Source organism: Episyrphus balteatus, chromosome 4, assembly GCF_945859705.1.
Source record: "Episyrphus balteatus chromosome 4, idEpiBalt1.1, whole genome shotgun sequence".
NCBI lineage: Eukaryota > Metazoa > Arthropoda > Insecta > Diptera > Syrphidae > Episyrphus > Episyrphus balteatus.
In genome coordinates, this window is record NC_079137.1 from 69407752 (window position 1) to 69433385 (window position 25634).

General features: G+C 27.4%; 1 protein-coding gene across 12 annotated transcripts in view; it reads right to left on the reverse strand.

The window, feature by feature from the left end:
* Nucleotides 1-318: 318 nt before the first annotated feature.
* Nucleotides 319-25634, reverse strand: part of LOC129919053 (B-cell receptor CD22) — a 160424-nt gene continuing 135108 nt past the window's right edge. For 2 of the 12 annotated variants that reach the window (XM_055999872.1, XM_055999874.1), the window contains 2 exons: nucleotides 15901-15995; nucleotides 2972-3047 (listed from right to left, as the gene is read on the reverse strand). In XM_055999872.1, the coding sequence (XP_055855847.1) occupies nucleotides 2994-3047; nucleotides 15901-15995 (149 nt within the window). In that variant the 3' untranslated portion in view covers nucleotides 2972-2993. Of the gene's footprint in view, nucleotides 1176-2971; nucleotides 3457-5800; nucleotides 7513-10103; nucleotides 11793-15900; nucleotides 15996-20739; nucleotides 20875-25634 lie in introns of those variants that run through there. The other 10 variants (XR_008773040.1, XM_055999863.1, XM_055999865.1 and 7 more) reach the window with 10 other exon arrangements.

Genomic DNA, 25634 nt, shown 5'->3' on the forward strand with positions numbered 1-25634 from the left:
TATATAAAAACGAAAACAATTTTTTTTTCCTTTTTTTTATTTAATTTTATCTTTCTAAGGATATTTTTAAGATTTTTTTGTTTTTAGTGTTAGTTTTATATTTATGGTACACTAGGGTTGTATTGATTGAGTTTGAGTTTTCCGGTTTTTTTTAATGTTTTTGAGTATTTTTTTTTATCTGTTATGATTTCTGCTTTAATATTATAATACAAGTTTTTGTTGCTATTTTTTTTTAATTTGTGTATGTTAATGTAGATGTGAGCGTATTTAAAGGTGTGTATTCTATATTAGATTTTTTATGAAAGTGTGATATTTCAGTTTTTTTTTAATTTTAGTTATTTAATTTTTATTTAAGATTTATTAATATCTCTGGCATTTTTGTTCTTCTTTTAAATTGATATTCTAGGTAAAAAGCTCATTATCAGTTTTCGTATCTATTTTCTTTTCTTTTTGATGAAAAAAATTATTAAATATTATTAAAATATTAGTTAAAAATTATAATTTCAAATAAAATTCTAAAATAAATAATTTAAAATAAATAAATATAACTTTAAATAAATTAAATAGTCAAACTATATTTTTTGTTCCTTTTTTGGTTTAGTTTACATTTTTTAATATTTATATTTTGGCGAGTAGTTTATTTTTTTTTTTTAATATTAATTTTGTTTTATTTTTGGTTTAGTATTAATATTAATTTGGTTTTGTTTCTAAATATTATTTTTTTTTTCATTTGGCTATGTATAAAACCTATTTTAAGTACTTTCGCTGTGAAAATTTAGATAATTTTTTGTATATAAATTTGTTTTCGTGTATGTATGACGCTATGTGATATTTTTGTTTTGTTTATATTTAATTTGTATGGTTAGAAAAAAATGCACTGTTCATGTATGTTTAGTTTTATTTTTTTTTTAATTTTATTTTTTGTAGGACGTTTAATATTTATTTTTTTTTTGTATTTATTTATAAAATTATATTTTATACAAAAAAATTAAGAAAATTAATCAAATAAATAAAAATTGAAGAACCTATTTCTTAACTGAATTAAGAGCACCGGTCTTCTTGTCCTTTTTAACTAAAGCATATACCGATGCAGCTTTATAATTAATTGGACCATAATTGTGAAAATCCATATCGGCATATTCCAGTTCGTCATCGAAATTCGAAGCTGCTAATGGCTAGAGGTTTGGTTTTTTTTTTTTGGTAGAAATAAAGTAATTGGAGTTATAAATTTGAATAAAAAAATGATGAGAATTGAGATGGCTCTTGAGATGACAAAAAAACAACACATGCAAGGCGCAGGGGTTAGTTATTTTACCGAACACTTTTGATGTTAGTGTTTTAGTTGCTTTTTGGTTAGTTTTTAACCGACATTTTTTTATTGGTTCTGCAAATCTTTTTACGATGGAAATACCATTTTAGCATTGAAGATCTTCACTCAGGACAAAATAAAAAAAATAGTTTTCCTTGGTATAAAATGGGTTATTTTTAGGTTATTTTTTTACTTCTCTTGAATTCCCGGACCAATTCCATTTTTATATAGCACATTGTTTGTCAAAAATAAGTGGTTATTAGTATATCCTTAACAAAGTAGCTGAACTCAAAATTTTGCTCCTTAATTAACTTTACTTTTACTAACTAGTTATTTTTCTAAAATTTCTAGGTTCTCGTTCTAATATCATTTTAATTTGCATTAATGTGGTCTTAAAAAACCCTCTCAAATTTTATGTAAAATTATTGCATTACTATTTCTAACTTGATTTTTTTTTTGTTTGTTTGTTAAAAATGGGTTATGTTTTGACCATTCGCGTGTTTTTTCGAAAATTTTATATTATTATTTCACTAAGAAACTCTCTTGTATGCAATTATTGCATCTCTATTCTTAACTTGAAATTTTGTACATGGTTAAAAATTTTTTATTTTTTAACCAAACATGTACATTTTTTTCGGATTTGTTTAATTAGTTTTATTTATATTACATTGAGAAACTCTCTTGTATGGCATTTTATGCATATCTATGCATAACTTGAAATTTTTTTCTTGGTTAAAAATTGGTTATTTTTTAACCACTCGCGTATATTTTATGATTTTTTGAAACGATTTCATTGATATGGCATCAAGAAAGTTTTCAAACATTTTGCTACCAATAACTGAGCTCCTTCAAATGGAATTATTTTTCTTAGACCTTTCTTATACCAGTCGGAAAGTTAAAAAATAACCTCTTGATTTTAATCAAATAAATCTCTTGTTATTCAGAAAAGCTACCTTTATTATTTTGTTTGTATTTTGATTGTTAATTAAGCATTATTATTTTAGTATATTAAATTTCACGAAATCACAATAATGATATAGATAATGCATTAGTATAAACAAAAAAAAAAAAACACACACAATTGATGTGTTATTATTATTAAATGATTTGTATTAAATTCTGTCGTATTTTTGCTGGCGGCGTTATTATATGATTTTTTTTTTTCATTTGACATTTATACACACACAAAAGGTATTATTATTGAACAAAACAAAAATAGAAGCATTAAATGAAAATGCCACACTAAATAATATAATATAAAAAAAAAAAAAATGAACATAAAAATGAATTTTATATAAATAGATAATAATGATATACTGAATTAAAAAAAAAAAAATAAAGAAAATCAAGAATTTGATATTGTTGACCTTTTTTTTTTTGATTTCATATGTAAATTCCAAAATAAATCAGACAAAAATGTGTTTATCTATAACCACCATCGAAAATACGACAGAAAATAATATTCTCTGTTCAATTATTATTTTTCCATCCATTATTAAAAAAAAATTAATAAATAAATATTGAATTCACTCCATAAAATATAGAAAATTATTCAGAATTTTATCAGATTTACCTGAAATTTTTAACAATAAATACATTTTTTTTTTTTTGCTGACTAGAATATTGAATAATTGAATTGAAGAAATTTGAACTAAGAAATAATTTCTGTTTTTTTTTTTTGGTTTTAGAAAATATATGTATTACTGCCTTTGTAGATGTCCTCAAAGTCAGATACATGCTAAAAAAAAAATAAATGTAAAAAAAAAAATTATAAATTTAAAATTCATGGAAATGTGTCAAGAATAGAAAAAAAAACAAATCTTCAGAACGAAATTCAACAACGCAAAGTGAGTGAACTTTTATGTCACTTTTCTTCCAAAATTAAGTAAAAAAAAGCAAGAGAAAATTAGTTTTGAGTCTTTGAAAATTTTTACCAGCTTGAAAATGCTGATTATGATGAATAGAAGATATAAGCTCAATGAATACACATACTATCATTATCTGTTCAAACTTGTAAACATTGGCAAAGTTTGTGAAACAGGATCATTTGGTCGACCATCAGCATTTCGACGTATTGGTAATTTGACAGTACCATGTCGGCCACTTGATGATCGAGTTAAACGAATTGGCAAACAGTAAATAGCATCCTAAAAAAATACATCGAATGTAATTATTAATTACAAAAATTAAAAATGGCAGGAGAAAATGTTATAATGTATAATGTTTATTCGAAAAAAAAAGATTGGGTAAATGTTTAGGAACATTGTGTCTAAACTTTAGAGAGCGATTCATTTGAATGTGAAAGAGAAGATGATTTTGAATCAAAAATAAATTTTCTGATAAAATAAGAAAAAAATGTTTATGAATATATAAATATTGATGAAGTTTTCGAAGAAATATAGGGTCGGCGGAAAATTCCGCATCAACAGTTTCTGACCAAGCACTCACAAAAATAGGTATCATTGGCTTTAATCAATCAATCAATCTGTCTAGAATTACGGGGTTGGCGGAAAATTCCGCTTTAATGGTTTCTACTGAAAATTACAGAATTTTTGGCGGAATTTTTCGGTTTTCGAATTTTCTGAAGACTTAAGTGTCCGAGAGAAAATTTCGCTTTCTCAAAAATTGACGGTATAGATTTCTGAAAAAATGAATGGAATTCTTCACAGTAGTACGGATTCGGAGGAAAATTCCGAGTCAAAGTTTCATGATCTAAGTACTCACAAAAATTGGTACCTCCCTCCAGAATCAAGTGAATATACAAATGGTATCAAATATTTCCGGCTGAAAAAAAAATTCACTGTATCCATGAAAATTCCGCTTGGATTCAGAATATTTAGGTACCGACAAGAATTGCAATTACATAGTAACTTTTTGAGAAAAGAATCAATCAATTAGTGAAATATTTTATGCATTAGGTACGCACTCGGAGGAAAATTCCGCTGCAATCAAGAGATCATAAAAAACTATTCATTGCAACTTATATAGAAAAGGTATTGACAATATTTTAAAAAACCTTCATTTTCGACAAAAATTTTCACGTTAAAAATTGTTGTTATAGATTTGTGAGAAAAATATTAATCATTCAATGAATTCTTAAAAGGGAACGGTGGAAAATTCAGCTTCAACGGTTCTTGATCTTGATCAAGCATTCACAAAAACTGGTATTTTAACTTATTTTCTGAAGACATTAAAGTTAAGCGGAAAATTCCGCTTCAAAGTTTATGGATTAGAACTTACAAGAATATGTATTATTGGCTTCTGAGAAAAGTTTTAATCTATCAATAAATACTTGAAGAACTACAGAATCTGCAGAGAAATCCGCGTCAGCAGTTCTAAATCAAACACTCACAAAAAATTGAATTTTCATTTATATAGGAAAATATCAATATATCGATGAATTTTTCGAAGACAAACTGACACAGAGGAAAATTCCGCTTCAGCTGTTCTCGATCAAACATTCACAAAAATTGGTACCTATTATAAATTTCTACAAAAGTATCAAAATATCGAATGATTTTCCGAAGGCAGAAAATTCCGCGTCAAAGGTTAGGTATCAGCAGGAATTAGTATTATTAACTTCTGAGAAAAGTATCAATCTATTAATAAAATATTCTAAGAACAACGGGGTCTGCAGAAATTCCGCGTCACCAGTTCTAAATCAAGCACTCACAAAAATTCGTATTTTATATCTCTAGGAAAATATCAATATATATCTTTGAATATTTCGAAGACAAACAGAGAAAAATTCCGCATCAAAGGTTCGTAATCAAGCCATCAAAAAATTGATAGGTATAATGGATATCTTCAAAAAATATGAATACGATGCAATTTTCAAAAAATATAAGTTTGGCGGAAAATTCCGCGTCAACAATTTTTGAACAAGCACTCACAAAAATATTTATTATTGGCTTGAGGGAAAAGTATCAATCTATCAATGAAATCTTTAAAGAATTAAAGGGTTGGCGGAAAATTCCGCTTGATTGGTTCGGTATAAAAAAGGACTAAGAATAACCACCACTAAGGTCTAAAAGGACCACAAAAAAATGTTGAAAAAGATAAAAATGTATAAATTAAGCTGTTTTGTTAAGTTAAGGTTCTTCGAACTTAAAAAAATATACATTTAAATAATTTAAATCTTAATAATTATAAAAATAACTTAAAAATAATAATAATAAAATAAATAAAAATAATAAACAATTACATAAATAAACTTACTTGATATTACACACTTTGCCTTGCCTTTTTTTAAATATTGATTTTGGTTATTTTTATTTAAGTTCACTTTTTTTTACATAAAAAATAATCTTTCTGTTATTTTATTTTGTTCTCTTGGTTATTATTGGTAAAATACCTAGTTTTTTTTTTTTGTTTTTAAAAAATATTTCACCTAGAATACATACCTAATATTTTTATTTTTGTTTACCCTTTTTTCATGGCCCAAACTTAACGACTTTTTTTATACGCACCTAGTTTTTTTTTTTTTATAGGTATTATATTTTTTAATTAATATTAACATTTATACAAATAATTAAGAAAAACAAATAAATTTTTAAAATTAAAACCTAAAACTTAACGACACTTGTGTGACAATGTCCTTTTTTCATACTGATAACTCGTATAGCGAGGATAAATAGATTTTTTTCGTATCTTATTTTTTATATTTTCACTTCGTTGAAATTACGAGCGGAAACGTATTGTGTAGTGCGTTGTCTAGCAGGACTACTCGCCACACTAAATATCGTTACATCCGCCGACGACGTCAGCGACTCTGGATCTTCATCCTCACAAAAAGTGTAATCAGGATCAACATCTATACTTCGACAGCTGCTAGTCCTTGCACTGGTGATGTTTCGCTGGTTGGAAAATTTCCGGCAATTAGGATACTCCGAGGAGTCCTTTTGTCTATGGCTGAATTGGCTACGTTGAATCATTTCGCTATCTGAACTGATGGCCAAGTCATCGCGATGGGTGTTGGGCAGAGATGATGAAAGTGGTGCTGGTTTAAGGACATCAGCATAGACAACTTGATTGGATGATGGCAGCACCACACAGGACGATATGTCATCCTCTTCGTCATCAGAATCGACTTCCTCGTCGAAATCAACATCATCATCGTCATCATCATCATCATCTTCTTCATCATCATCGTCCTCTGAATTGCGATGATGTTTTATGCGTCGCTGATGATGATTATAATGCTGCAGTTGTTTGTTATAGCGGCTGCTGTCATAGGTTTCCACATTTGACAGATGCCTCTTGAGGCTGGTTCCGCATATCCGTGGAATCGGCCGGCCATCTGTTGTTGACTTGGCTTTTATCTCTTTGAAATTTCCCTGAATTAATTCATGACTAACTAATCGACTACTGATAGCGCCACCATTATTGCTACTGCTACTAATGTGCTCGACCGGCGAAATTGGCTTGAAGGCGCTATTTTCGTTTAGGAAAAGTCCTGCTGCCGACCTTAGTCCCAGTTGTGATGATCCATTACAAGTAGCAGCGGCGGCGGCAGTACTGGCCGGATTTGAATGCTTGAGTCGATGTTTGGATCTGATTCCGGCCACAGTTTGTGATGGCTGGAAATGGAAGCTGTGATGCTTTCGCAGAGGCAGTCGTACCGGCCGGGTGGTATAACCGGGATGATGCTTCTTCGATGTTTGATTTTGATGTTGTTGCCGCGGATGTTGTTGCTGATGCTGCTGTTGTTGATACTGGGAATGGGTTGAATTATTCAAGGCCCCTAGAAGGACACTACTTCCGTTGGTCTTTCTAATGGAATCCATGTCTGTTGTAGCGGTAATTGATGCTGGATGTGAAGATGGATCTTCGCTGCTCACTTCGCCATCCGTTGCTGATCCACTGCTCGAGTTTGTTGGTTGTGGAATTATTTCTTTTTGTTGCTGGTTGTGATTTTGGGAATTATTGGATATTAGCATTTGTTGCTTAGTACTGCTGCTGTTGGTTGTGGAGTTGTTGTTGTTGTTTTTGCTTGGCGAGATTGACGATTTGATAGCAACTGTTGATGGGTGAGAGAATTGCGAGGACGTGGACGAGGCGGTTCGATGAATGCGACTGCTGCTGGATTGGCTGTGGTTACTGGCACTGGTGCTTCCGCCACTGCTGCTGGCACAACCGGATGATGATGATGTGGAATGGTTGTTTGTTGCTAAAAATGGATTAGTGGTAGTATTTGGTGCACGCTGTAAGTAGAAGCGGTTTTGTTTTCGTGTTTTTTTTTTTTTTTTTTTTTGCATTTAGAAGGGTTTAAGGTTGTGTGATGGATAGGGTGGATTGTAATTGGGTTAAAATTTTAACACAAAATGGTTATTTAATGGGAATGGTGAAGGGTAGAGGGGAAGAAAACAAAAAATTAAAAATGAATTAATGGGGTTTTTGGTTAGATTAAAGGTATTTTATTAAAAAAAAAATTAAATTATAGGGTTTTTGGTATTGATATTAAATTTGAATTTGGAGGTTAGATTTGTCCTTTAAGATTTTTTTAAGTGTGATTTAACAAAGAAGTGTGAAAAGGTTGTAAAAGTTACGCGTTTTTTATATGCAGTTTTTTTTTTATATTTTTGTGCTTAGGTTTGTATTTTTATTTTCATTTTCTTATTGTTCCTTGAACGCAAAGGCTTCAATAGAGTTTCTTCTACTTGCTGTGACATGAGGAGAAATTTTGTATTTCATATGAAAGTTTGTGGAACGTATGAAATTATTTATTTCACCTTTATTCTGGGTTACAAAGGGGAATTTTACGATTGCTAATCAAAAAACTTAAATTTCAAGAAAAAAATGTAGAATGTAAAGCTGAAAATTTAACTCAGGAAATTTTTTTCCATATGGTCTAATTGAAAGTTTTACAATGTGAAACCCAAAGGAAAAGACTGTTAAGTATTTTCATTCAATAAATGCTTTGGACAGTAATTATTTAAAAAATTCATTGAACTATTTTAAATGAAAAAATGTTGTTTTTTTTCAATTTTTGATGAAAAATAAAACAAAGAAAAGAAAATCAAAAAATTGCACACTTAAAAAACTATATATTCCCTTTTCTGCTAACGAATTTTGTTTTAACAACAAAAATGCTTAGAACAAGGCTAGCATTTTTTTACATGAAATTTTTAATTTTTAATTTTACTTTCTAATTTATTATCTATTGTGGAATGAGAGTTGAATATCTTTGTTACGATCCACATTCTTCGATAGATGAAGAAATGAATTTTGAAATTTCGATATAAAAGAAATACTAAAACTTGAAATGAAAAATGCAAAAGCTACGTTCCACATTTTTTTCAACTAGTATATTGACTGTTGTAGGATGGATAATTTTTGAAATTTTAATATGAACATGTGCATAACATGCACATTTTTCATTTCACATATCATTTCATTATACTTGAAAGAGTAACTTTTGGTCCAAAATTCTCTTATTGCACTGCGCTTTAAATAAAAAATATATGACTTAAAATTTTTTTAATTAAAGATTTCACGATGTGGAACGTAAGGAAAATACCAATATATTAAGTTTTTTCTAGGAAAAAAAGTATAATTTTTGAGAGCAATTAATGTGAAAATAAATCTTTTACCAACAAAATTATCATTATATAAAAAAAAGTAATAAATATTAATACTGGAAAAATTATATTAAATTTGTTGAAAATACGAATGAAGTTTCAGTATGTTAAATAATATTTTTCACAATTTAACTTCATTTTAATTGATCAAGGAGTTCATGTCACATTAAATAATCAAACATATCTCCCTTACATAAACCTTGAGTTCAAACCGTGAAATATAATATAAATACGTTCCACATAACATTACAGCTTGTGAACTGTAAAAATGGCTAATGCATCAATTTGTCAGTTACACAATGCAGAAAAGACAAATTGTGGAAAGTAATTCTGAAATCTGAACATTTTACGCAAATGAAGTCATTGATAATTTTATTTCAATCACAATGAAAACTATGCTTTTGCTACCAATAATTAAAAAAAAATGCGTAACATGAAGATATGTGCTTAAAACCGATGACTTTTTATGAACATTCATTTTCATTCGAAATGGATGTAAGCGAAAATTTGTTTCATTTTGTTTGGAAGTGAAAAACAACTTACGTTCCACATTCTTTAATGCATTTAAAATATCACATACACAGCTTCATTACATTTTAAAATTTTTAACTAGTTAAGTTAAAAGTTTTTCAATATTTTGAGGAACATTGTCTTTTCCCGTGATATAGCATAAATAATATAATATGTATTTAAAATTTGTTCTCATGGCTTCTTTTACATTGTTGAACGCATTTATTTTTCACTAGGGCTTAGAACTTCTTAGTAAATTTTCATTAAATGGAATAAAAATATAGATATTGTGGAACAAAAAACCAGAAACTATTCGAAACGATTTTTTATGTTTTTCGTTTTCAACCGTTCTTAGAACGAAAAATTAACTGTGGATTGTGGATCGTAAAACCAAAAACTCTAGAGCTTTAAATTTTTATTTCATATTGAAATATGAATTCAATTCGTGGGGTGTAATTTATTATTATCAATTATTATGGATTGAAAAACGAATACGTTCCACAACGTGAAAATTCTAACTGAGTTAAAAGAAATATGAGCTAATGTTGTGAAATGTAAAGGAAAACATTTTTTGCGAACATTTCTTAGATCAACTTAACCATTTCACACTTCTTCGTAGAGGTATTAATTAGCAAGGACTTGACATTAAAAAAAAATGAATCTTCTACTTAAAAAAAAAAAAATTATTAATACAAAATACAAACCTCTAAACTCTGCAGTGATGCCGAACAAGAGCTTGGCGTTCGTCTTTTACATTTCCCAGACGAAGATGTTGTATTCCCTGTGACTGTTGCTGCCGACGAGGAACCATCTTCAGGTGTCGTCACCTCCTGCTGACTACCGCCACTTCCAACTAATCCGGACACTGCACATTGCCCCGGATGCCGTCCACAACGATTCGTCGTGCTATACAAACTCTGACAAGATGACACCGAAGCAGGATCAACTGCTGAGGGATCATTTTGTGATGAAGGCGATTCAAATGGAGATGTGGAACTTGCACCACCTCCAACTGCTGTCCCATCCACATTCATGTAGACAGGAGTTGTTGTGTGTGATTTTGTATTAACATTGCGATTTGTTTGTGTTTTTCCTGGTGTCAACGTTGCTGGAGAAGGGGGAATAACTGTGGCACCGGAACCGACTCTCGGAGCCGGTACCGGCGTCACACATTCATACGAACTATTCGAGATGCCCGAATCGCTGCGATAGATGCTCAGTCTTTCCGGTTCAATCAAATTGAAGTCATCAACCTTTTTCTGGTGCAGATGCTGGTGATGTCGTTTTTTATGATGGTGCTGTTGCATTTGTTGCAACTGGGGATTTGATGCTAAACGTTCCTTTTGTTGCAATACTGCTGGCGCATGATGTGTGTCCACCTGGCATTCGTGTATCTGAATTGAATCGTTGAGATTCTCATAAACCGGTGGTTCATAGAATCTCATTTTCGATTGCATCGGTGTTGCATAGGTTGGTTGGGGTGGTGCACTCGCACCAACGACATCGCCATCACCAGCACCAGCAAAGGAATGATGGCGCTTGCATTTGTTTCCTGCTCCACCAATTGTTGGAACTCCAACACCGCCACTAGCCACCACCGGTTTAATCGAATTCAAATGGTGATGCGATTTTTTATTGCCCGGAAACTTCAACGAATAGAATTTCTTCTCCCCATCCGGCGGCAGCATTCCGCCGCCACCATTTGTACCGCCACCCATTGCTCCACTGGTATTGGTATTGGAGTGTCCTTTGGAACGTTTTGTTCGATGCATGCTGCCACCACTGCTCGTGTCGAATTTCTTGAAATCGCCAGCTCCAGCTAGAAAAGGATTGTTGCCATTATTATTAATGGCCACTGCATTGCCGGTTCCGGTGACACTGCTGCCACGTTCCACAACCGTGTACGGGTAATTGTGTTCGATGGAATTGAGGAGTTGTGAGTTGGATGTGGAGAACTTTTGCTGCTGCTGTTGATGGTAGTATTCGGTGTAGCTTTTTGGGAAGCAATTGTTTAGGGTGTAGGTTAGTTGTTGGGGGCCATGTTGTTGTTGGTTAGGGTGGTATTGATGATCGGGGGGCGGTGGTGGAATTCCTATGCTGTTGCTACTGTCTAATATTGCAGCACTACTTCGTGTACTTTTGATGGTGTTGTTCATTGATGGATTGCAATTTCGATTGTATTCGATGGTGTTGTAAGATTGTTGTTGTTGCTGAGTTTGTTGTTGTTGAAGTTGCTGATGATGATTTTGAATGTTGGAATGATATTGGTGATGGGTTAGTTGTTGTTGTTGTTGGTTATTGATGGTGTCATGATTTGTTGTTAGTCGTTTGGGACGTGGAGCAACACGTACCACATTGGTATTGTTATTAAAATTTGTAGGAGTCGTAGTAAACTGTTGCAGGAGTTTATTTTTGGGATGGAAAAAAGCAAAGAAAAAATTTAAAAAAAATGTTTGATTAGTAATTATTAATATTTTTTTAAGGGAGTTTTTTTCATTTTGTTATACTTTTTTTTTTTGAAAAATGGGAAGTGAGTTTGGAAAAATAAGCGATACAAATTAAAAGAAACTTAAAATATATTTAAGTGCGATAGAATATTTTTTTTTTTTAATTACCAACACCCTGACTTTAAGACCTCCACGATTTTCCTTTAATTAAATTTGTCATCTTATTTATTTTCAATTGCTTCTACTATTTCATCAGAGTTCGGAAAAACCATTTTTAATAAATTTATCTATTTTGAGTTTGGGGTCTTAATTTAAAAATATTTTTGGATAATTTTGAGACTTCTAACTATAGTATATTTTTAATTGAAAATACTTTATAAATAAATTGATAAGATTATTTTCTATTTGCTATTATTTTTTAATATTCCAATTTGGTGCGTTGGAGGTCATAGTTCATTATGAAAATTAATTTTTTTCCATAATCTCAATTTCTAAATTTTTTCTTATTGAAGATAAGCAAATGAAAAACATTTTGGACCTTTTTATGATTAAGGTCAAAGTATTTCCATAAAAATATAGTTTGAAATTTTTGGAATACCTACTTTATTTTCAATTCCTTGTGTGGAATTTACAAAATTTGTAAAAGTTTTAGACTCGTGACTTAGGAGTCAAGATATTTTGGAAAAAAAAAATGGTTGGTAGATACTTCTTTTGACCCCAATAAATAAATTAGGATAAAGTAGGTACTTAATTCTTAATTTGTTGAATAATCCATATTATTCTTAGCTTCAAATGATTCAGATTAATTAGATTTATAGGTGGATTTTTATAAACAACGAGGTCATAGCACTTGTATAGTCATAATACCTACTCAGGTAATGATCTAAAGTGATTTCTTAGCTGTTTTCTGATTTCGATAGTCAAAGTCAAATCAAATTTGAATTTTTGTGATAAATTTTTTCGGCTTATGGTAAATTTGTTCGTGATATCATTTTTTTTGTATCTATTAATAGGGTCTTAAATTTATTTATACCAAATTCTTCGGTCTAAGAATGTATTTTTACTAATCTTCTTTTGGACCTCTAAAAAATACAAAATTCGATTGAGGAAAAATATAAATTCAAATCAATTTAATAATTTTAATAGTATATAAACTTATCAAGGCTAGGGTCATTATTTTAATCAAGCTAAAATCTAATGCAGTTCCAAAAATATTGCAAGATTGTATTATATATTTGCAAGGAGTTTTATTCACTTTGCTCCAAATATATATTCAAAACATTTCTGGATCTGCTGACAAAAAAAAAACATGGGTCTCAAGAAAAACACGAGTTTCCAGTTTTTAAAGTTCAAAATTACGGTCGAAGGGCTTCGTAAAATAAGGGGTTCATTGGATAACAATGTTGTTTTACTTTTAAGCCGTTAAATATTTAAAGGGTCTTAACTTTTTGTCTTTGAGCTTAAATCAGTTTTTATTAATTTTGTTTCTTGAATACAAAACAGCTTAGCCAAGTTTTTTTTGTTGAAAATATTGGTGTATCTGGACATAATAACTACTCAAGTAGCACACTGGTGTATAAATTGGTGTAAATTCATTAATTTTGGTGTAAAATTGAGAAATTTGAATAAAATGGTGTATTTATCAAAAAAGATGGTATACAAATTATACCATCATCTTTTCTGTGCAAAATTTCAACATTTTGTTTAAGATTCCGTTCAAAAAATACGCCGATATTCAATTGTTTTTATAATACACCATTTTTGGTGCATAAAATTATTCGATTCTCAAATGAACCGAAATGGTATATTTTGTACACTCTCTTTGGTGTAGGAAGTACACCCTGTGGACATAAAATTCACCAGACTGCATAAGTGGGAGACGTCATATTTTTCCATGGCCGCCATTTAAATAATGAAGACATCGATTAATTATTTTACTATAATAGTACTATATCGGCCTAATTATCCCGCATTCTTACTTTTTTTCGATTCGTTTATATTATAATAAGAGAACGCTTCTAAAAAAATGTTAAAACAACAAAAAAATTATTATTTTTGAAAAACTAATTTTTAAAATCGAAAAAAAAATCATTAATTCATTGAAATTTTTGAGGCGCTCGATTTTTAGACGGGGTAGTATCTAAAATCAGTAGATGGAATTTGTTTCGTTCTTAAATTAAGCACTCAAATTCATATTTAATCATTAGTTAATTGTATTGTGATAGAGAATAATTTATTTTCATTTATTTCATAAGAAATAGTGTACATTTTAATTCATCAAACTATTTAAGATTAAAAAATAAACTTTGGTTCAAATTATAAATCAGAATACTTTAAATGGTGTATTTTATCCATAGATTTATTGTGTATTTTTCAATTTCAAAGGATTAATTTTTCACCAAAAACCAGTTCATTTTTTAAACCACTAGCTCTATTTATATACCAAAATCGGTTTAATTTTTTAACAAGCGGAGTTTATTATATACGAGAAAATGGTATATTTTTTATATTCAAAATGCATATCACGAAAGTGCAAAAAATACTCCAAATATTTTGGTGTATTTTAGAATTTTGTGCTACTTGAGTAGATGTTGTGGTTATATCGTTTAATGTACTGAAATTAATTACAAACTACCTACATAATTGAATTTTTTTGAACTTTTATTTTATAAATTTTTATAAAAAATCTGGTCGTAAGAGGTCCCAAAATTATAAAATTTCAGTTACAATTCAGTTTCGAAATTACTAAAAATGTCAGAATTAAAAAATATTTTAAGTGATGCTTTTATATTATTTTGTGCTAATTTGTATGCCCTTTTTGGGAATCAAAAATTCTGAAAAATTCAAATTTTTTCAAATTATCATGCATTTAAAAATTATGAACAAAATTTAAAAGAATTCGTTGATAAAAGATGAATATAAAAATTGCGCATTTTTTTATATTATCCAAACGATTTCTGTTAGATTTTTATACACAGTTCAAAAATGCAAATTTTAGAACTCAGAATTTTGTAATAAAATTTTGATACATATTTTTAAATATTATTATTTTTTTTTAATTAATATTTATTTACAAATATGTATTTGATCTAAAATAAAAAAATATTCTATCACACTTTGTTTTTCAAGAAAAAAAAAATTAATTTAAAAACATTTAGAGTGGAAAATTGGAAAAGAAAGATTATAATTTTTGTTTTGAAAATGTTAAAAAATAAAAAGATTATGTTGAAAAAATAAAGATAATAAGCGGTTTTTACAAGAAACGTGCAGGAAAAATTTGTTTACAATTATTTGTATTATTTCGATTCGATTCACATGTTTTTCAACTACAACAATATTTTTATACAATAATAATCTAACACAATATCAATAAATAAAAATTAAAATAATAGATAAACTTAAATATAAAACTTAAACAGAAAACTAATAGTAAGGACACTAAAAGAAAACCAATATCACTTAGGAAAAAATCATAACTAAAACAGCATTTTGAGTTGAAGAAAGAAAATAAATTTTCATCTACGAGTTTAATTTTTCATAATTTAGCCCTAAAAATATAGTATTTATCTGTACAAGAGTAAAATTTATTATATACGAAAATATAGAAACAGAAGAAAAAATCCATTTTGATTCCCCTAAAACATCAAATTCTTGATTGTATTTTTAATCATAATTATTATTATTTTTAATGATAATTTGTGATGTGTGTTTGATGTGTGATTTTTGGTGTGAAGTGAACAAAATTTGATAATGACATAAACATAGAACAAAATGAATATTATAAAAAATTCAAAGATGAAAAGAAGCATAAGAAATGAGAAAAAACTATTTTTTTTTCTACTAAATAAGCCAAGAATATGACAAAATAGCATTTTACGAAATATTTATAATATGAAAACATTTAACAATGAAAAATTCAAATTAGAATGATTTCACAAGACACAATTAAATTATATATATAAAAAAAAAAAACGAAATAATGATCGAGTAAAAAAAAAAATTATTTAAAGAAAAAATAAATTAAATAAATAAGAAGTCAAAAATAAGCAAATACCTTATTAGGAGCCGTTTGCAGACCATGAAATGGTAGATTCTCATACTCTCCAGGTTCCGTCAATGGATCCCCCAGTGAAGATGACTTGTCGTGTACTATAATTTTATATTTTTTTTTTGGTTTTTGTTTTATTTTTGATGTTTTTTTTTGGGGATTTTTTTTTTAATCACGATTTTGGAATTTGTTGATTTGGTTTGGTTTTTTTTTTTTATTAAAAAGAAAAAAAGAAACAAAGAATCATAATTATAAGAAAAATAAAAAAAGACAGCAGATTTAATTTGTTTGTATTAAAATTAAGAAGAAAACTAAGTTTAAATAAAATGATAAATAAATTAAAAAATTGTATTCTAATAAAAATTTTATACATAAGTATTGGAAAAAAATCTTAAAATGTTTCTTAATAAAATTTGTGAAATATGTTCCTATTATGTGCTTGGTGAAAACTATTGATGTGAATTATAATAAATAAACAATAAAAAATGCGAATAAAGAAAATTAAATGTTTATTTTTTTACATAAGTCTTAATAAACCACGAAAAACGCCTTCATATTACTGTAGCTGACATTATATTCTATCATAAAGGAAAATAATTGTAATGAATCAGAACTACTTCAAACCGCAAAAGTTAATGTTCTTTTTTTTTCAAAGTACTAAAAAATACCAATTTTTTTTAAGTTGAATTTTATAGACTTTATCGTAACTAAATAGTAGATAGCTGAGTTTTTGAAAAAAAAAATACTCTGGTTATAAATAGTGTCTTTTTTTCCCACCCGTGACAAGAGAAAAAAATAAAGGAGGCTTATTTTTCTTTGTACAAGAAGAAAATTATTTACAAATCATTTGTTAGACAGAATAAACTTTCATTTATCATATAAGTGTCCCACCCGTGACACAAATTACTTAAAAAGAGAGCAAAACAAATCGATGTGATGGTTTTAAAATGAAACTAACTTTATTTTGTAATAGGGAATACATAAATACGCGTCCTAAACGTAATAGAATAATCATTTTTATCAAAAAAAAAAAAACAAAACCGACTTCCATGGACCAAAACTGGGTTTTGTGGTTTTTCTCATAGTTGCTATAGCAATAAATGAACTTAATTGGAATAGGACCAAACTGCAGGCACCAGCTTTCCAATAAAAAATAAATTATCAAAATTGGTTCATTTAGTCCAAAGTTATGAGGTAACAAAAAAAAAATACAGACGATTTGAATACCTCCTCCTTTTTGGAAGTCGGTAAAAATCAGTGTGAACTTCTTTTTGGATATTCATACTTTTGTCTGTTGAATGAGTGCATAACATACTTTTTCTTTTGACCTTAGAGCTTAATAATATAAATTAAATTGTAGAATGTTGAATAATAGCAAATGTGTTAAAAAAATTTAACTTTTAGGAATTAATTTCAAAAACCTATATTTTTAGCAGGGGAGAGTGGGGCCAAATGTAACACTTTTTTCTAAAATCGATGGTTCTCCTACAAATTTGAAAGTGGGTCAACCAGACCTTTTTTAAATTAAAGACCCATGTTTTAGCTCCAAGATCCATCATAAAAATTTAGCAAAACATAACGGTAATGTTGAAAAATATAGCTTCCAAAAAAAAAATCGTGTTGTTTCAACTTACCCCACATACGGGGCAAAGTGTAACACATACCGGGGTAGGTTGTACCAAGAACTAAAAATAAGAGAAAAATACCTTTATTTGTTTATATTTATTTGTTTTTAATTAATAACAATAAAAACAAATCTTAGTCATGAAATTTTGGTGCAAATTTGTAAAAAGTGGAGCAAATCCAAGATTTCCAGAGAAAATTTGACAGTAGTCTTAAATAAAAGTTATTCGAATTCATAAATTGTTTTATAAGCTTTATGAATTCAAATGGTGGTTCAAAAATGTGTTTCCAATTTCAAAATAAATACAAATTCAATTACAAGCATTCATATTCAGGGTTGTTAATTATATTAGGTAAACAGTTTTTCAGTATAGGTAGGTTTTTACATGGTACAACTTGCCCCGGAAAAATGTTACAACTAGCCCCAGCATGAAATTTGGCACATAAAATCAATTTAAAAAAAAAGCGAAACTGATATAGACATAACACATACACGCAATTTGAGCCAAAACACGGTTGCATATAACAAAAAAACACTTAGCACTCTATCTTTTTCGGGTAAAGAGGTAGACCAAAAATAAAATTAAAAAAAAAAGTTACAAACATGCATTTTTTGGGCACCACTAGTGTAACTTCTCACCCTGTCGTCTAATCTTCATCTGAAGAAAATGTGCCGGTAGATATTCAAAAATTGAGCATTTTTCTCCTTTACGCGTTTCTTAATATTGAAAGGAACATCGCTTTTTTTAGCTGTTAATTCTTACCCCTGTTACATTTAGCCCCACTCTCCCCCACATTTTTTAAGTTTTAGAATTTTTAAAGCTGCCCTATCTGTTTATTGAAAAATTGTCATGATATTTCTGAAAACTTGATCTTTTCTTATGTTAGATTTTTTATAAACAAGTTTAATAAATAATCTTATTTCATTTTTCAAGACTTTCATAAGAATTTGACAGTCAGAAAAAATTTTCATAATAGTAAACCACGGTACATAAAATTTTTTCAGCACACTGCTTGCTGTAATATTTAAGTTAGGAATTAAATTTTGTTGCTAAATGGCGCCCAATAATTTAGATGAAAGAATTGTAAAAAAAAAAAAAACAAAAGGTAACTATGGACACAGGAACAAAATAAAGATTCAAAGTAAGAGATTTTCGAAAGTTCATAAAAACTAGATTAATTAAGGAAACGAGATGAGAACCATATTTCAGCATACATTTAGGATACCCTGCTAAAAAGTTTTCCAATATTTTTGAAAATTTAATTGGAATGCCATTTTAAAGTAAATATGAATGAAGACTTATGAACTTAATTTAAAAAAATATAGTCTCTGTTTAAAAAAAAAATGATTTTTCAAAAAAAAAAAAAATATATTTTTGAAAAACACAAAAATGGTTACTTTTTTCAAAAAAAATTAAAAAGGAATCGGCTAAGTGGTTTAAGACAAATTCAGAAATAAAATAAATGCTTCTTTGACAAGAACCGTCAATAGCGGTTAAAAAAATATTTTTGTAATAAAAAAAAATTACAAAAAAATAGTTTAAGCCCATAAAAACTTAAATTTGCTCCAGTGATTTAGGTTGTAGGTTGATCTACATACAGGCAGGCTGATGATATAATGATATCTATTTTCTAAACGATCAATGGGAGGACTAAAAGTTTCAGTCATCTTTCGGAGAGAAATGTTGGTTCTCCAAGTCAGTTTTCGGTAGCTTTCGCAGTTTGAAATTTATGTGCAAAAAAATATATTTTTGACATTTGACTTTTTACAACTTTTGACGTTAGTAATAATTCGAATTGAACTTTCGCATTACGTATTTCTTGTGGAAAAATTAAGATATAAGATAAAAAATAATACAGAATTTTTTCGCTCTTCAAAAATTAATGATGTCCCCGACAAATAAAAACAATATTGCATAGGTACAGGAATTAGGTACTTTGAATGAGAAAGACAGACTTGTCTGCACGTGACGGTGATATGGACCTTTATTTGATTTAATTGAAAATATTATTGAGTGGTTTGTCGAAGAAAAGTCTGTGTGCAACAAAAATTGCGAATATTATTTAAGGATTTTTTCCTTTCAATGAAATGTACAAATTTTTTAGTTTTGTAAAATTAAAATGTATATTCAGCAAATCGTATTTCTTTTCGTGAATATTAGACCATTATTAATTGTGTAAAATAAGTTTCACTAGACCTTTTTCCGGTTAAAACAAATTAATATAAAAGTGTTATCAAGAAAAAAATAATCCTTATTTTTTTTCTCTTAGACAAAAAATAAAAATAAAGTCATCTATCGACATGATTTACGTAACTATTCAAAAGAGAATTTTAAATAATTCTTGGAACTTTAATATATTATGAATAGCATACACAAAGGTCCTTCGAGATAAAAATATAAATATAATAATGTACATAACATGTATGTTACTCTCATAACCCTATTGAATATAAAATATCTTCTTTTTTTTTGTATTTATTATTTTCTCCAAAAATTGTGCCTCAATATTTCCCTCAAAATTTAAATTCACAAAATATTTCCTCATTTTAAATATATTTTCCTTTCGTCTCTTGTGTTCTTATTTTGTGTTTTACTATACACACACAAATATTCCTGCTAGCCTATAAAGTAACGAGGATTTCATGTAAATTTATTGTTTGGTATGAAATCAACAAAAATATAAAACAAAAAAAAAAAAAATAAAAATAAGGATGTAAAATTTATTTTTTTGTAAATATAAAAAATAAAAAAATTACACAATATTTTCCAATGTTGGTATGAAAATATAAATCGAGTGCACTGTTAAGAAATTGGTAAAAAAAAAATATATATACACACACAGCAAGTCAGAGCAACACAGATAATATTTTTTTTTATTATAATTTTTTTTTCATTTATTTATACAAAAAAAGGAATAAAATAAACAATAATAAATAAACACTCAACTGAACGTCAATTATACATATACACATAAAATTTATGTCACACAAATACTATATATGTTACAGGCATTTTTTTGAGTATGAGTGTTGTATAATAAATAAATTTTAGCATAACCATAATTAAAATAAAATAAAAAAAAAATAAATAAAATAAAATTTATGTTGTGCGTTAATAAGAAAAAAAAATATATAAATTTATGACAATAAGATGTAAAATAAATTTTGTACACTTAAATAAAAATATAAATTAAAAAAAATAAATAAAATGTTTGTCTTACTCTCATTTGGTGTCTTTGGTTGCGCAGAGTTGCTTACTGCTGATGTGATTGTTGCCACCACATCAGCATCCGTTGTCGACACTGCTTCAGACGCCCCCGTAGATCGTGTTAAAGTAGGCGTCTTTTTATACGTAACTATGCGTATTTTTTTTTTTTTTTGCAATATTAATTGTTTTTTTTTTTTATTACAAAAAAAAGCAAAACAACAGTATAACAGTCGACAGGATTAATATTTTATGTAGCAATTAAAATATTTCAAACAAAAAAACACAAAAGAATCATTGTCACACAATCGAAAAAACCACATGCAGGAATAAATAAAAACAAAAATTAAATAAATAAATAAATTAAGAAATTAAAAATAAAATTTTATATAAAAAAAATAAATTGTAAGCGATTTTTTAATAAATATATACAAAATAGAATCGGATTTGTATATAAAGATAAGGATATTGAAGCATGTTCACTCTGTTATTTGGATATAATTAAAAAATATTTTCACATATTTTAATTTTTTTATTTTTTAATTCGATCGATTAAACCATAAAATTAATGGATGATTGGATATAGACGACCTAGGATATATACCTTTCGGGATTAAATACAAAAAAAAAAGTAAAAACGTAGTTCAATTAATGGTGTTTTCGTAGTATTTTATTGAAAACATTTTAATCTACTGTCCTTTCAATTTTTTTTTTTTTTAATTTTTTCGGTAACAAAACCATTTTAAATTGTATTAAAGTGGGATAATTATAATAATTGAATCTATATTTTGTGGGTTTCAAATTTCAAATGAAACACACATAAATTGATTAATTTTTTACACGAATTAAAATGAGGTTAAGTCTATTTTGCCAAAAATTATAACAAAACAAAAAAAATAATAATTAAATTATTTAAAATGATTCTAACAAATTACTTTATCTTCATTATTATTGTAAATAAATGAATAAACTAGAGTTTTTAAATCAATTATCGTTTTATTTCGCAAAAAGAATAAATTTGGACAAAATATAATAAATATTAATTTAGTTAATGAGCTGTGAATAATAAATATTTTTAATTAATATAATAATGGTGAATAAATCAATTTGTTATTATTTTTCTGGGGAAGTAGAAGTTTTGAGTTTAAGTTAAAATATTTGATAGAAAATGACGATTTTGTAGGACATTACTAATGAAATAAGCAGTGATTTGTTTAAAAGAAAAAGAATATACTAATTTGTTCTACTTCGTAAACTAAACATGATAGTTTAATATTTTTATTTCTTTTCATGGATGTTTTAAAATTCAAAAAACATAAATATATTAACATTTTATAAAACTATTTCAAATATTATAGTCCTAAAGAAGATTGCCACGAAAGTAGGTATAATTAATGTAAACATACTTTTTGAAATTTCAGCAATTTTATTTGTTGTTAACTATAATTACCTACATTGGTCTGCAAAATTTAACTTTTTTTTTCTCCTTCAAATAATTGTTTGATATTATGAAAGTTTAGACTTTCCTGAATCTAAAAAAATTCTATCAGGTACCATTTTTGTAAAAATGATTTTTGAAAAATGTGAGTAGTTTCTAAAAAATGACCCTTTTATATTCATTTGAAATTGTATAAAATTAAAACTATTTGTCGCATTGAGCTCAAATTTGGAGGACTTATTCTTCATAATATAACCTATCGATTGACACTAAATATGTTCTTTTATATTCATGTTTACTCATTTTTTAAAATACTGATTGACAAAAAAAGCAGACATTTCGAAATCCTTCACTTTTTAGTAAATCCTACATGAACAAAAGCACCTTAATTAAGGAAAATGTAAAATATCATTGCCCATTATATTTTAAAATTTTTAAGTGTTTTGTAATTTTATATACAATTTTTCTATTTAGAAATATCTTATTTGTAATAAACCATTCGATAAACTGCCTTGTTAAGCTTCAGATTTGTATCTCCTAGAAAAAAAAAGTAAACTTTTCTTATAGTTTTTGATGTGCTAAGTTAGAATCCGAAGTCAAAAAAATTGTATCACGTCAGGATTTTAAGATATGCGCATTAAAGTATCACAAAATCAAGTTTTTTTTTAGAAAACCTCAAAAAAACTACTATATCTCAAAAACCAGAGCTGACCGAAATTTTTTGAGTTCGGATTCAAAATCAGCACACTAAAGTTCATTAGATAAGTATACTTTTGTTCTAGGGAAAAAGATATATTAATTTTTAGAGATAAGTTTCTTTATGGTAAGATATGCCAAACCTACTAAACTTACTTAAATTAAGATATCTCGGAGAAGAAAAGAGATATTGAGAAGATTGAAACTGATTTTGAAAGAAAAAAATAAGTTCTTTCATAAACCGTATCAATATTAATTGAAAAAGATTACATTATGCCAAAATATTTCTTCGAAAACAGCAAAAAATGGGTTTTTGAGATTTTCTAACGGGAATATCTAAAAAACGTGACGTGCTAGGTTAATTCTGACTTCGGATTCGGAATCAGCATACAAAAAAGTATAGTTTTATTTAAAGGAGGATTTCCTTGCAGACCAGTGTTATCATTATAATAGTTTTTATTTCAGAGTTTTTAATACAGGATAAGTTCCCTTTTTTGTACAAAAGAAATTTCACTTTTTTTTAAATCAAATTCATATTTCGAAACCTATTTCTCATATTGTTTAAATGGAACATCATATTAAATAATGTGATATATTGACAAAAAATAAACAAAAAAAAAAATTATTTATGTTTGTGCAAAAGGTGAATTTGATTTGCAAAATGGTGAGTTAATTTGTAAAAGAATTCAATAAAAAATATAAAGAAAAACACGGACTAGATAAATTTTAACCTCAATTTCAAAAGAAACATATCTAAAATGCATATTTTTTATATAATCATGTTAAAATGTGTAATTTTATAACACCAAATTTTTTTTCTCCTGCGAAAAAAATTGTTCAAAAATGATGAATTAATTCATCTTTTGGCAGCCATTTTGGATTAAATATCATTGTTTCTGTTCTGTCCTACCAATTAAACTTTTTATTTTTTTAGAAAAACTTTAGAAAACTTTTTTATTTTTTTAGAAAATAAATGCTACATGTGTATTTTTTACTCTTAGTTATTGCAAAAGTTACATAAAATGTTAAAGCTTTTTTTAGAACTAAAGAATAATTTTAATTTTATTTCATCATTTTAAAAATATGTAAAATTAAATAAAAGTTTTTTAATGCTTTTGACATCCATATAGATATCTTATAGAATTTTTGATTTTTTTTTTACCGTAGTAGCGGTTTTAAAAAACCGTAGTAGCCATTAAAAAAATTGTTTTTATCGCATATTAAAACAAAGTTTAATGACAAATCCTTAATCCGATTTGAAAAAATAGATTTAAGAAAGATATTTTTGAAAGTTTTTTTTATTTTTTAGATTAAAGATAACTTAAACAATTTTGAATAAAAATTTCCATGGCTCATTGTTATCTCGAGTTCATTTACGAGTTTTTCACTTGCCCTTTATTAAAACTTTAATAAAAAAAAGGTATTTTAGAAAATATAGGACAAATAGAAGCAGTTTTAGTTTCAACATATAGAAAATTCTATTGACCTTTAGGGAGTAATACAAATTTTATTAAACAAAAAGTAAAAATTATCAAAGTCGGAAAAAATCATGTACATACTTTATTTAAATTTTTTTTTTTTTTTAAATTGCTAGTTAGTCCTAGAAAGTTGCAAGGATTGTTTTTAAAAGTGGTTTTAAAAGTTAACAGGTGAAATGTGTAATATTTTCTTCTGCTTAAACAGAATTTTTTAAAAACGTAGCCTAAAATTAAAAAAAAAAAAGTCCTGAGCCCGAATCCGGAGTCATAATAATTCTATTACATCTTTTAGAAAACCTTAAATGAAGTTATTTTCAACGCAAAGACACCTTGCGCATTGTCATTTGTTTTAATTAAATTTCAATAAACTAAATTTAAAAAAATAACACACGCTTTAAAATAGCTTAAAAAATAGTTAAAAATACAAAATGTTTGATTTTCTAACAAAAACTTTTCTAGCTCAAATAGTTTAATCAAATTCAGTACACCGTACAAATTTAACAAAGTTTACTTTAGTTAGTATAACAAAGAAGAAAGTTTTGTTTTATTGACCAGTATAAAGTATAATTGGAGTCTTTGTGGGGCTGTTAGTTTATAAGTTACCTATTGTTTTTTTTTTCAAATTTTTCAATTTTTCGAAAACGATAAATCTTTTAATACTCTTTTAAGTGAGTAAAAATAGTCCGATTAGTAAGGAATTTTGCCCTTAAAGAGGTGAATCTGTTCCAATTCGTGTAGGTATACATGTTATTTTGATATTGGCTCTTATCAAAACTATAATTTTGGAAAACGAGAGATCCACCATTTTGGATCAAAAATGTACAAAAACTCATTTCATAAAATAACTAGCTACCAGTTTAGCAAAAAAAATTTTATTTTAAAAATTTTTTTGCACTGTTAAAAATGTTGCATTTGATGGTCGTTTTTTGACAACTTAGGAAGTTTATTGGTCCTTATTATAAAAAAAATACTGTACAAAAAATAAAAACTACCAGATTTGACGCACTGTCCGATGAATATATTTACTGTACTACAATTTGACTAAACTAAATAAAGAGAAATACCAATTTTTTTCTTTCAGGAAAAACATTTCTGTCACTTCCGTAACAATGGATTGGACCTACTTTGTAAATGTTTTCTTTGCATATTACAAGTCATTTGTAACGTATTTCTTAACAATTCATACTCAATTTAGAACATATCTAATAGAAAAATAAACTATTTTGTAAATTCAGTACAGTATTAAACCAGAAAACATGCTCCAATTCCTCTTCAAATATCGAACATCCGTCCTATTTA